This window comes from Mirounga leonina, unplaced genomic scaffold (genome assembly GCF_011800145.1).
Source record: "Mirounga leonina isolate KUSES-001 unplaced genomic scaffold, KU_Mleo_1.0 Mir_128, whole genome shotgun sequence".
NCBI classification, from domain to species: Eukaryota; Metazoa; Chordata; class Mammalia; order Carnivora; family Phocidae; genus Mirounga; species Mirounga leonina.
In genome coordinates, this window is record NW_023270320.1 from 39,792,003 (window position 1) to 39,805,341 (window position 13,339).

A 13,339-nucleotide genomic window follows, 5' to 3' on the forward strand; every position below is an offset into this window, starting at 1 on the left:
CCTGAGACCGTGTTCTGCATCTTTGCTCCGGCCATTTCAGGAGACACTGTAAGTGCAATTCTGTCCGTTATCACTTACACCAAAATGAGGCTCTGTTAATTCTATGAAGCCGCTGGTTAGAGAGCAAGGGCTCATTTGAAACCTAGACAGAATACATTGCAATATTTGAGGCTTAAAAGTGTGACCTGCTGGACTCTATCCGCTACAGTGAGGTGTGGACTGCAAGGTGAGGACCACCCCCGACACGCCCAGGGCGCTGTGGGCATCGATCGGCAAGCCTTCTGGGAAGTGGACAGTGTGTCTCCCCCACAGAAAGGAGACACAAGGCAGCACACAGATGGATGAGTGTGGGAGTGTGTGGGAGTCAGGGAGTGTGTGAGTCTCTGTGCATGAGTATGAGTCTGTGAGTGTCTGTGTGTGCATGTGAGTGTGTGAGGGTGTATCTTCCTGAGTCTGTGCATGTGTGAGTCTGTATGTGAATCAATTAGTCTCTGTGTGAGTCTGAGTGAATCTGTGTGAGTGAGTGTGTGAGTCTGTGTGTGTGATTGTGTGTCAGTGTAAGTCTGTGAGTGTGAGTCTATATGTGAGTCTGAGTGAATCTGTGTGTGGGTCTGTGTGTGTGAGTCTGTGTATGAGTTGAGCCTGTATGAGACTTTGTATAAGCCTGTGAGTGTGAGTCTGTGTGTGGGTGTGTCTGTGTGCATGTGTAAGTCTGTGTGTATGTGTGTGAGTCTGCATGCATGTGAGTGCGTGAGTCTGTGTGAGTTGTGAATCTGCATGTGTGTGAGTGAGTCTGTGTGTGTCTGTGTGTGTCATTCTGCATGCATGTGAGTGTGTGTCTGTATGTGTGTATGAATCTATGTGTGTGAGTGCATGGGTGTGAGTCGAGTGCATGGGTGTGAGTCTAGTGCATGTGAGTGTGTGTGAACCTATGAGTTGAGTCTGTATGAGTCTGTAAGACTGTGAATGTTTGTGTGTGTGCATTTGTGTGTGTGAGTCTGCATGCGTGTGAGTCTATGTGTGAGTGTGAGTGCATGTGTATGAGTCTGTGTGTGTTAGTCTATGTGTGAGTGTGTGAGTGTGTCTGTGTGCATGTGAGTGTGAGTCTGCATGCATGTGAGTGTGAGTCTATGTGTGAGTGTGTGTGAGTCTGCATGCATGTGAGTGTGGGTCTATGTGTGAGTGTGAGTCTGCATGCGAGTGTCGGTCTATGTGAGTGTGAGTCTGCATGCAAGTGTGGGTCTGTGTGTGAGTGAGTCTGCGTGCATGTGAGTGTGGGTCTATGTGTGAGTGTGTGAGTCTGTGTGCACATGAGTGTGAATCTGCATGCATGCAAGTGTGGGTCTACGTGTGAGTTTGTGAGTCTGCATGCATGTTAGTGTGGGTCTGTGTGAGTGTGAGTGTGGGTCTATGTGTGAGTGTGAGTGCGTGCATGTGAGTGTGTGTGCATGCACGTGAGTGTGGGTCTGTGTGAGTGTGTGAGTCTGCATGCGAGTGTCGGTCTATGTGTGAGTGTGAGTGTGAGTCTGCATGCAAGTGTGGGTCTGTGTGTGAGTGTGTGAGTGTGAGTCTGTGTGCATGTGAGTGTGGGTCTATGTGTGTGAGTGTTTGAGTGTGCATGCATGTGTGAGTCTGCATGCATGTGAGTGTGGGTCTATGTGTGAGTGTGAGTCTGCATGCAAGTGTGGGTCTACGTGTGAGTGTGAGTGTGAGTCTGCATGCATGCGAGTGAGTGTGGGTCTGTGAGTGTGTGAGTCTGCATGCGAGTGTCGGTCTATGTGTGAGTGTGAGTGTGAGTCTGCATGCAAGTGTGGGTCTATGTGTGAGTGTGTGAGTGTGAGTCTGCGTGCATGTGAGTGTGGGTCTATGTGTGTGAGTGTTTGTGCGTGCATGTGTGAGTCTGCATGCATGTGAGTGTGGGTCTATGTGTGAGTGTGAGTCTGCGTGCATGTGAGTGTGTGTGCATGCACGTGAGTGTGGGTCTGTGTGAGTGTGTGAGTCTGCATGCGAGTGTCGGTCTATGTGCGAGTGTGAGTGTGAGTCTGCATGCAAGTGTGGGTCTATGTGTGAGTGTGTGAGTGTGAGTCTGCATGCATGCGAGTGTAAGTCTATGTGTGAGTGTGAGTATGTGAACGTGAGTCTGCGTGCATGTGTGAGTCTGCATGAGAGCGTGGGTCTATGTGTGAGTATGAGTGTGTGAGTGTGAGTCTGTGTGCATGTGAGTGTGAGTCTGCATGCATGTGAGTGTGGGTCTAGGTGTGAGTGAGAGTGTGTGTGAGTCTGCGTGCATGTGTGAGTTTGCATGCGAGTGTGGGTCTATGTGTGTGTGTGTGAGTGTAAGTCTGCGTGCATGCGAGTGTGGGTCTATGTGTGAGTTTGTGAGTCTGCATGCATTTGAGTATGGGTCTACGTGTGAGTTTGTGAGTCTGCATGCATGTTAGTGTGGGTCTGTGTGAGTGTGAGTGTAGGTATATGTGTGAGTGTGTGAGTCTGCATGCGAGTGTCGGTCTATGTGCGAGTGTGAGTGTGAGTCTGCATGCAAGTGTGGGTCTATGTGTGAGTGTGTGAGTGTGAGTCTGCGTGCATGCGAGTGAGTGTGCAGCTGGCACTACGGACACTCTCAGAGGAAGCTGGGGAGGCAGGTGCACAGCTGCCCCGAGGATGAGGGATGCAGGTGGCCCCCGCCAGGCCCAAGAACGCAGGCTCCCGCCTCCCGGGAGAGCGCAGAGGGACCCCGGCACACGGGGATGGTGAGCTGTGATGGGCGTGCAGGCGCAGCGGGAACCCACACATGCTGCTGCAGGATCAAAGCGAGACTGACACCCAGGACGCTGGGACACCTGGGTGGCCCAGAGATGTCCCTGCAGCCTTCCAGGGGGCCGCCGCGAGGCCAGCCAGGCAGGAGGCAGGGCCCTGGGAGGGCAGGCTGGGGCCCCAGACTCGGGCGCAGGGCGTGGGGGCTGCGGGAAGCCTGGCATGCTACCAACACACGCACGTCGGGCGTCCAGTGGCGCTCGCGGCTGCCCCCCACATGCGGGGCCGTGTCGTGTGTGGGGCCTCCTCAGAGGACAGAGGCTTCGTGTGTGCGGCGGGCGGCCCCGGTCTGTTCTCGGCACACGGTCCTCCCTGCGCCAGACCAGGGGAACAGGAGAGCCACTCTGCACACACACGCTCACTCTTCCAGGACCGCGGTCAGCGCCTCCGCGGAGCATGCCACGGGTGCGTCCCACGGAGCTGTCCCACGGAGCGTGGGGCTCCAGACAGCCCACCGGCCTCCACCAAGGGGCGCGGCGGCCGGGAAGCAGCGCTCGGTCCCTCCACCACCACAAGGCTAAAACTCGCTTAAAACGCGGTCGTGTTTCTCTGACTGAGCCCAGGTAGAAATGAGTACAATCTACCTTCAGCGCTACTTTGCGAAGCATGAAAAATAAAGGTTTTCAGAAGAACGTCAGAAAGCCCCATGTGAGCCACAAGTAAGCTTGGCACCAGACGTGTGTCACCACTGGTTAGAACCTGGACTCGGGGGCAGAGCGCCCACAGCTGGGCCCCGTCCCCGCCCCCAACACCAGCTCCGAAGATCTAAATCAGGGCCTCTCCAGAAAGCCCACAGTAATAAAATGTTGTCATTCTTAGCCCAAAGCTCGACCCAAATAGGAGCTGTTGTTACTGAATTACTAACCCCTCTCTTCGTTCTCACGGCTGCTGTGGAAGGGGAAATGGAGAGGGAGAATGTATTTGCAAAGCTGAAAAAGGGTTTCATACACATGAGGCAAAGCCAGAGGTTTAAAATTCATTATTGCCGTTCAGCACTGGTAATAAAGATGCTGAGAGCAATTATGGACAAAGCAATCATCTAAATGAAGCTAAGGCAAATCGGAAGAAGTGGCTAATCAGGAGGTCTAAACTGGGGGTTTTTTAAATAAGATATAGATTCTAAATATAGTGCTGCAAACCCCTTTGGATCGCGTCAGGGAGCAGCGGGAGGGCTGCCCCCGCCGCCCCTTTGTAGGCTCAGTTCTCATCTCAGAAAATGGGGATTTCATGGGGATTCATACCCTGGAAATCCGTAGGCATTTACTTACCACAGACTCTGCTCATTGCCAAAATCATGTCATCATATACTGAAAGGAAGAAGGGAAATGTACCATTACGATGTATATTTTTATCAGAAGGCAGCATTTTCATGTTTAATTAAATTGATACAGGAAGTCGTGATGTTCATTTGAAAAATGAAACATTAAAATAGCAACATTTATCCATAAAGACTCCTGTGGGTCATAAATCCCTCTTACCTGTTCACCTTTTACGCAAGGAACAAGGAAATCTTACTCCATATAAATCCAACTATACATTTAATTGAATCACTTCCCCTCTGTTTCAGTCATTTTAACTACATTAGTAATGGGAGAAAATTTAGCTTATGATGATGGACTAAAATGACATTTCCTATAAACACAAAATAACACCACGCATTTTTCCAAAACACTGAAGCAGGTCTGAATGGAAGTAAAGTACAGATTTATTTTCTTCTGCTGCGTACTGCTAAGGAAAGAGCGCGTATCTTCAGGATATAGATGGATGCGCCTTCCTAGCACACTGCATCCTGATGGCAAAATGAATTTCTTTGGGGGAGGACAAAGGAGGTTTTATTTTTACCTTTGCCAGCTATCTCAAGGACAGAGACATCTTGACCTCTCTCGTCTTTCAAGGTTGCCTTATATTCACCAAGGTCCTTCTTGGAAAACTGCAAATAAAACATATCTTGTACGCATGTAAGATCAATGACAAGACAGAAAATGTAATAAATATTAGATAATACACTCCCTTTGCAAACCATGGAAACTCAGGATTAAAAATGGGAGCTAATGCAGGGTTTACAAGTTATTTGAAAGACCTGTCTTAGTTTGACCTCCATCCTGCTCCATGCAACACGGCGTACCTTGGGTATGAGCAGCAGGCAGACTCCCTTCTCCAGATCCGGCAACGTTTCTGTTTCATACAGTACATCATCCTTCAGCCACTTGAAAACTGTCTCTTTCTTGGTGTTTGCAACCTACAAGGCCGAAATCTGATGGTTAGGATGTGAATCACTCCGGCTTTTAAGAAAAAAATTCTCTGGAGGGGATCCTTGGTGGCTCAGTCGTTAAGCGTCTGCCTTCAGCTCAGGTCATGATCTCAGGGTCCTGGGATCGAGCCCCACAGTGGGCTCCCTGCTCCGTGGGGAGCCTGCTTCTCCCTCTCCCACCTGCTTGTGCTCTCTCTCGCTATCTCTCTCTCTCTCTCTCAAATAAATGAAATCTTAAAAAAAAAAAAAGTTTTAACCCACAGGAGCCTTTATGGATTTTAAGTCACAGCCTTTTAAAAAAATATATCATCAATTTTTATTATAGCCTCAGAGAGAAGCTCACGGAAAAGCTGTCAATCCTAATAATGGCAAATACATTTCTAAATTCCAGCTTCTAAAATAATTAAGCCCTCACCATTGCACACAGAAGGACAAATCGTCCTAGCCCGTGAAATTAGATAGTGTGAGGAGCTTTTGATTTATATGAAATGTCAGTAATAAAAACAAGTTGTAGGCAGTGTATTTTAAATTTGTAAATAATGGGAAATTTCTTAGAGGGCTATAAGACTGGTCAGTGGCTGCTTTTTTGGCAGTATGACATTTCAGATGTATCTGTATAGAAGGGATAAAACCGTAACACCAAATAAGCCCAATGAGAACGGGAACTTCCCTTCTAGTAAATTTCCTCACAATTCAGTCTGTAACATAAGCTCAGATTTGACACGAAGCTTTGCAGAATTCCAAAGATGAGGAAGCATTTTGATTCACACACCCTGATGTGTACATCCCACGGATGAGAAACAAGCCTGGTTCTTACGGATGGAACGAACTGGCCACAACAGACTATTTGAGACGGATGATTCTGCATTTATACCCCATACGGACTCAGCAGAAGTGATGTCAGTGACAAAGAAAATAAAATTACCAGTATTCAGACAGCATGACTGGTTCTGGTCGTGTCTTAGTTCGCACAGGTCAGAACGCCCGCACCGGCCCTGAGCCGGGGTCACCAGTGACCGCCCAGAGCACAGTCCCTGGACAGGAGGGATCCGGAACACGCTGCTCACACTTGCACCCCAGGACACGGCAGTATGTGTCCTACAAACGAGCCTACAAACACTTGCTGAGTCCGTGGATGGAATGTCCCCCCCGGACCGGGAGGCAGGAGCTCCGTTCCCAAGGCAGGACCACGAGCTGGCAATCAATGGCAGATGGACTGTAGCCAGACAGACAACCTCCTTCCCCTGACACTTCAAGATCTTGGTGCCCATAACCCAGTGCCAGCCCAACCCTTACGTCCTTTACCTCAATTCAGTGCTGCCTCCCTTTACTCTGGTTTTCCCAGAAGTTTTAAATCGTTGGTGCTTGAGTGCTAAAGACAACCCTTTCTGGTGAGCTCCAATCTCCGTCACCTGAAACAGACATCCTCCACTGGCCTCCTTGTCCCATAGCTTGGGGGTCCTTACGCCCCGCAAGGACCCACTGTCTTTCCTCTGTACTCTCTGCGATTTCTCCCTTCTGCTCCTTAAATACAGGCACCGAAAATGTACATAAATACCTAGAAAAGAGGGTAACAAGACCCCCGAGACATCATGTGGCACACGCCTGACTCAGTTCAAGAGGGAGCGCCCCAGTCCCCACGTCTGCTGTACAAGAACTTTCTAGGAGATTTTCTTCTGTGTCTGATGGAGATTTATGGTAAACTTTTCTTTTAAAAGATGGTTTTATAAATAAATAAACAAATATAAAAGATGGTTTTCTGTGAAGTACATACCCTTGCATTAATTTTCTCCATATGTTTTGTTATGCAAGTACATTTAAAAAATCATCTAATGTATTACTAAGGGGAAAACTATGTAGAACAATTTACAGAATCACAGGAGCTAGGGACACAAATGTACAAAGTAAGTGTGTTAAACTACAAAATGCTCAAATCTCAGTTACTGTGTGTTCAGTTTCTCCAATATCTGTGTTTAAAAACTTGTGACTCACTTCGGCCAGGGACCTGAAATATCACCACGTATTTACAGAAGGCTGTGTGGCAGTAGGATGATCTCAGAGCGCCCCGGGAAGGAGAATTCCCATGTGCCCCACGGCCGCGTAAACATGCGCTTGGTGCTGCGTGCGCAGAAAGAGAATGAACCAACGGTAAGAGAGCCCCTCTGCCGGGGCTGGCCGTCCGTAGCCGCTGGAGATCTAAAGAACTGATTTTGGCCGTGCTGAGGTCTAAAACCTGATGATACACCCCCTTTCTGCATGACAATTATTTGAAAAGACTGCTGTCTTTCCCATCCTGTTTCCCAAGTAAACAGCCTATCCTCAGGGATCTTTCGGGGTTTTCCCTGCAAATACCTACTGTGTTTTCATTTGTTGAACAGACCCATGCAATTTCTGTGTCAGTAAACTTTTTTTATTTTAAATATGATTTTGTCTCTGAGTCTTCCTTTTAAAATATTGGGGAAAGGGGCGCCTGGGTGGCTCAGTTGGTTAAGTGACTGCCTTCAGCTCAGGTCATGATCCTGGAGTCCCAGGATCGAGTCCCGCATCGGGCTCCCTGCTCGGCGGGGAGTCTGCTTCTCCCTCTGACCCTCCCCCCTCTCATGTGCTCTCTGTCTCTCTCATTCTCTCTGTCTCAAATAAATAAATAAAATCTTTAAAAGGGCCATATACATATTGAACCTGAAGCCAAAATGAGAAGTGGGGGCGCCTGGGTGGCTCAGTTGGTTGAGCAACTGCCTTCGGCTCAGGTCATGATCCTGGAGTCCCTGGATCGAGTCCCGCATCGGTTCCCCTGCTCAGCAGGGAGTCTGCTTCTCCCTCTGACCCTCCTCCCTCTCATGCTCTCTGTCTCCCATTCTCTCTCTCAGATAAATAAATAAAAAATCTTTAAAAAAAAATAAAATAAAATAAAATATTGGGGAAAGAAACTCACTATGAAAAGAAAAATAATTCTAGGTATTTTTCTGAAACGAATTTATAACAACCACGAGCATGTTAAATATCAAAACTTTAGCTTTAGTTATTACACCACATAAAAAGAGATGGAAACAGGAAATCTAATTAGGACTTCATCACCAACATGAACAATGAGCGTGGACTGGCGGGAAAGGTCGATGTAATCACAGCATCTCAAGGTCTACCTGACCCTTACCCAGGGTGTGCGCTGCCCTCCGGTAGCCCCAGACCACCACCCGCCACCCGCCTGCACACCACTTTTCCTCAAATCCCCAGTCCCACGGCTCTATGCTGCCCAGGCGTCACGTCAGCACCCTGCACATTTCTGCACATAACCCCAGGTCCCTCATCTGACACTCAGCTACACCGAAGAGCCGGCAGCCCAGCATCCCACCCCACAATGACCCCATTGTCACCCTCATCCTCATTCTGGCCCCTGCGCACCAGCCCCTCACACTATGGTCCTGACCAGTCCACCCTCATCCCCTCACACCAGCCCCTCACACCATGGCCTGACCCAACCATTCTCATCTCCTCAGACCAGCCCCTCACACTATGGTCCTGACCTGTCCATTCTCATCTCCCCAGGTGAATGCTGCTCTATCCCTTATCCCACTTTCCTTTGCCTTCACCCCTTAACTTTTTGTCCCTAGCTTTATTGAGATATAATTAACATATAACATCACTTAAGTTTAAGGGATACAACATGATGATATGGTACATTCCAATACTGTGAAATGAGCACCATATCAAGATCAGTATTACCTTTTTATGGGAAAAACAATGCATTATTGATCTTCCCCCAGGTTCTCCTATAGCACTGCTCATGTAGCAGATAGATGCTCCTTAAAGTCCGTTCCCCCAAACACAGATTTTTATATTCCGTAGGAACTGAGGCTTACTTCATTACTCAATTGCTAGAGCAAAACTTAAGGAGCATCTTCTTCCCAAAACATAACTTCTTTCCCTAAAGAAATCACGTGAGCAGCGTGGAAATTACCAGATGGATTTCATCATAGCGTACTCTCCATATGTTCACTTCCTAAAAATCTTAAATATTGTAAAATGCCTCCTTGAATCTTCTTTTGCATGCCACCACACTGTAATCTCTTCATGAAGAACAGAGCCTGGAGTCTAAGTAAGAAAACATCCACAAGACTCAAAGTCACAGGGCAGCACTCTGTGTTTTCTCGCATCCTATGATCGACGGCAGATGCTTCCCCAAAAGGTCTCTCGCCGCCCCGTGAACGAGAGCTTACTGCTCTCTCGTTGGAGCCGAGTCCTCACCTTACAAACAAGTCGAACTTCACATTCATCTGTAACATCCCAGTGCAGATACTCAGCAAAATGAGGGCCTGAGGGGAAAATTGTGGAGAGACAGTTTTTAAAAAGGGAAAGAAAAGGAAAACACAAATACACACACACACACACACACAATTTGTATTTGTGAACGCATTTTTGGCAGAAGAATAAGCTGTGCTGTATGGAAGTACAGTGACGTTTCCCCGTCCCCACCCCCGTGTCATTCACGTGGTAAGTACTGAGCAGGGCCTGTAGGAAGATACAGAACAGACAGCCGCGGTCCCCAGAACGCCCCAGGTCACAGCCTCCAGACCACCGGCTCAGGTGAACTATGCTGGGGGTGCCGTGGGGCGCACACGCTCATGACAGCTACGGGGAGGCCTGAAGACCCCACTCGGACTTTGGACGGCGCCCCCAGGAGGCAGAGGTGACCGTGGAAAGGCATGTCGCTGTGGGATGACCAGACCACAGAGAGTGGAAATGTGCGTGTGGACAAGGGAGACGGTGAGGGGACCCGCTGGCTGACCCGGAGGGTTGTGTGGGGTGTGGCAGGAATAAAATGCGCATCCCTGGGGGGCACCTACAGTCATCTGTCATCTGTCACGTGGCCCGGTCGTCCAAGTGTCTTACACAAGGAGAAATGAGGGTCTGGGATCACCTCCGTCTCAGCCGCGAACAGGAGAGACGAGTTAGTTAGCAGGTCAGCCACACGGCCTGGCCACCCTGACCATGTCCTTAACTCACAATAACAGGAAATACTGAACAGTAGATTCTGGGGCTTTTAAAGGTAGAAGCAAGACAAAACACAGATGAAAATAAATGTAACGTGCAAAGAACAGAAAAATACCCATGTTTCTACAGATGAGAAACAGTCTAACCTCATGATTATTTAAAACAGCATCTACAGCCTTTTGGCATTGAACCAAATCTGCCATAAACAACATTCGATCCTGAGTCCGCTCGGGCTCCTGGGGGGCGAGTCCAGTACCTACCTTGCTTCCTGAGGAATTCCTTCCTTTGAAATTCAGCCTCGTCTAGGACAGCCTTGAACGCTAAAGCCAATATTCAAGGGAAAAAGAAATGGAAGACGTTTGCCTCTGTGTAGTCCAAACAATTCCCTGTGAATTTTCTTTCACGGGCATACAAAACCACTCAGGATAGCCTACCGTCTCCAATGAGAACCAGGGAGGACTGATTCTTGGCTTTTCCGTCGTGAATCTGCACAGTGTAGGTGCCTTCGTTCGCAGCAGTGAACCGGTCCATGACCATCTCAACAAGGCCAGTTGCTCTGTCGCATTTAATTCTGTGTTTCTGGAAGCAACGGTGGAGGTGCGGAATCAATGCTACAGTGAAACTCCTCCTCCCGGTTTGACCTCTGACTTTGACAATTGCATCAGCCACTACCTCCTAACGGACTGTGACATACACAAAAACGCAAAATGAAATTAAACCCAGGAAACCTCTTGGTGAACCGCACATGAACCAAGGGACGCACGTGCCCACTCGGTGATGCGGGAGCCGCCCCCTCCCGGAAGACTCCAGCAGGGACTGCACACACCCAAAAATAAGCATCTAGCATGACACAGTCAAGGACGCAGGGAGAAGACGGTGTGCACGTCAGCATACCCCACGCGGACCACGCAACTCAGTGGCCAGCGACAACCAGCCATCGGGCACCACGCTGTCCCCAGCTCTGAGGACTCAACCACGGCTTTAAGGCTGCTGCGCGGACCAGGCCACCGAAGCTGGGTGTCGGGTGCGCACAGATTTTCCGGAGGAGTGTGCGTGCCTAGGCAAGTCTGGCACCTCGGGCTCCCCTCACTCCTGAGGCCACTGCTTGGTGCAGACTCTCACACGGGGACCCCCCAGATCCGACTGGTGCAAGGAGGACCTACCAGGACCTGCCCTTGGAGCTGGCTGGGTGCCCTTCCCGTAACATCCCTGCCGCGCACGCCCCCCCTTCCAGGGCAGACCCCACCCCGGCCCACGTGTCCGCCCACCGCCTGCCCATCCTGCTGGACGGCGAGGCCTTCAGAGCTCAGACTGTCCCCACCCTGTGCGCCTGTGCGCCCAGCAGGCGGGAAAGACCAAATAAATGTGTGTGGGATTCTCACCGACCAGCTCATCTCGCCGTCCGTGGCGCCCTGCCGGCCGTGGTCCGCCACCCCCACACTGTAGTCCCCCCCCAACAACATCTGGTCAGGGACACGTCCCCGCACCACCCAGCCCATCTGAAGCTCAGCTTTCTCTCACACCCCGCTCCCCTCATTTGTGATGAACTCACAGACACCAGAATGATTTATGGTGGCTGATGGACTACGCCTTCTCCAGCCTTGGACGAGACAATACCTGAAATGAAGCAGGGGTCGTGGGGACAGAAGGACCACATCCAAGGAATGAGTCACCTCAAAGGCAGGGAATGGTGCATGCGAGGCCCCGGAGCTCAGGAGCCTTCTCTCTAGTGACCGCTCATGACCCCCGGGGTGACCCGCAGGACGCTCCCTGCAGGGTCTCCTCCTCCCTGTGAGCCCCGCGGGGGGGTCCGGCAGGGTCTTCCCAACCTGAACCCTGATCTCAGCCCTGCAGGGGCGGAGGCCCGGGGAGCAGGACAAGCAGGACGAGCAGAACAAACACCAGCCATCTGCGGTCGGCAGCAAGGAAAACAGGGTCACCCCAGGGAAACTCGCTGTCTAGAACGCTCCCCTTACTAAGAATTCAGAAACAATGTGCATCTGCAGGTGGCTTTACGGAAAACCTGTACACAGCGCATGAGAACAGCGCTCATTCTCTGACGCACGCTCACATTCAGAGCCCGGCGTCCAAAGGCCACTGTCTCAACGGCGTTCAGGATGTGGATACGAGCAAAAGAGCCTCTTTGCCCAGGTCATCTGTGAGTTCACCTCCCGAGCATCGGGCACCGTTTCTAAACCCTTGGCCCTGGCCTGGAAGGCTCCGGATGTCTCTGACGGCCCACCTCCGTCCTCCAGAGGCTGGCACCTCCCTGTTTGTCCCACCGCCAGCCCTCATCATGGGCGGCAGCAGGGCCGGCCTGGCCTCCTGTCCGCCTCCCCCAGACTCACCCCGGGCGCCCCTGCTCTGAAACCCTCCTCACCACTTCAGCCCTCCCGTCGCTGTCTCTGAGCTCAGGCGGCCTTGCGGGACGGTTTGAAGTCCGCTGTGTCACCGCCTCCTTGAGCCGGTTCTGCAGCTCCGGCAGGCAGGCTCGCGCCCCCCTGAGGGTCCCTACCGTTTGGCTGGTTCAGAGGGACAATCAGAAATGATTTGTAAGTATACCCACAGGGAGGGGAAGATGGGTATCGTGCTCTCACGGTCAACCGTGTCACTTCCGCTCCTGCCTAATCAAATACGACGCTGAGGCTTTAAGTGAATAAAAGCCACTCCCTGGCCTTGCCTTTCAGCAAACAGAAGCAAAATCACCTTCACGGTTAGAAATTCCATTGCAATTTCACATCTGTGAAGCACACAGTGCGCGCTTGTATAAGGTCCCTTAGACGGTGTCTGGATGGGAAACTGAGCCTGGAACTTGGTCCGAGGGACACGATGGCGAGAGACAAATGAACAAGCAAGCATGGCCTCAGCTTGCTTTCTGAGAGAGCGGTCACTGAGAAAGGTCCCGATCGCAGAGCGTGGCGACCATGTGTCCTCCAGGCAGACTGGCGGCGCCGGAGGGAGCCCGGCAGGGACGGAAGCAGGACTCCTGCACGGCGCAGCTCGCCGGCTTGCTCCGTCATTCTGAGTATTTACGTCTGAATACGGGGAGCAAATTTCAAATCAATGAGACAAAGCCCCGTTCTTGTTTGTCCGACACCATGCTTGCTTCCAACACCTGCAAGGAGAGGACCCCAGGAGCCGACCCCACCAGGTCCGAGAAGTAGGAACGCAGGACTCTCACCAGCCGGATTCTTCGCGATACAGGAGCTTTTCTAATATTCTCAGCTACTGCACTGCAGCGTCTGAGCGCGTTTTAGAAATTAATTAGGCTTCTTGCGATTGCCA

At 50.8% G+C, this 13,339-nt stretch overlaps 1 protein-coding gene across 1 annotated transcript in view; it reads right to left on the minus strand.

Annotated features, from left to right (window-relative positions):
- The window catches only part of MYOM2 (myomesin 2), an 83,316-nt gene that overhangs the window by 15,819 nt on the left and 54,158 nt on the right, over positions 1-13,339 (minus strand). The window contains exons 26-31 of the mRNA XM_035004318.1: positions 10,489-10,633; positions 10,315-10,374; positions 9,308-9,375; positions 4,940-5,053; positions 4,657-4,744; positions 4,083-4,121 (exon numbers count right to left, since the gene is read on the minus strand). Of these exons, the coding sequence (XP_034860209.1) occupies positions 4,083-4,121; positions 4,657-4,744; positions 4,940-5,053; positions 9,308-9,375; positions 10,315-10,374; positions 10,489-10,633 (514 nt within the window). The remainder of the gene's footprint in view (positions 1-4,082; positions 4,122-4,656; positions 4,745-4,939; positions 5,054-9,307; positions 9,376-10,314; positions 10,375-10,488; positions 10,634-13,339) is intronic.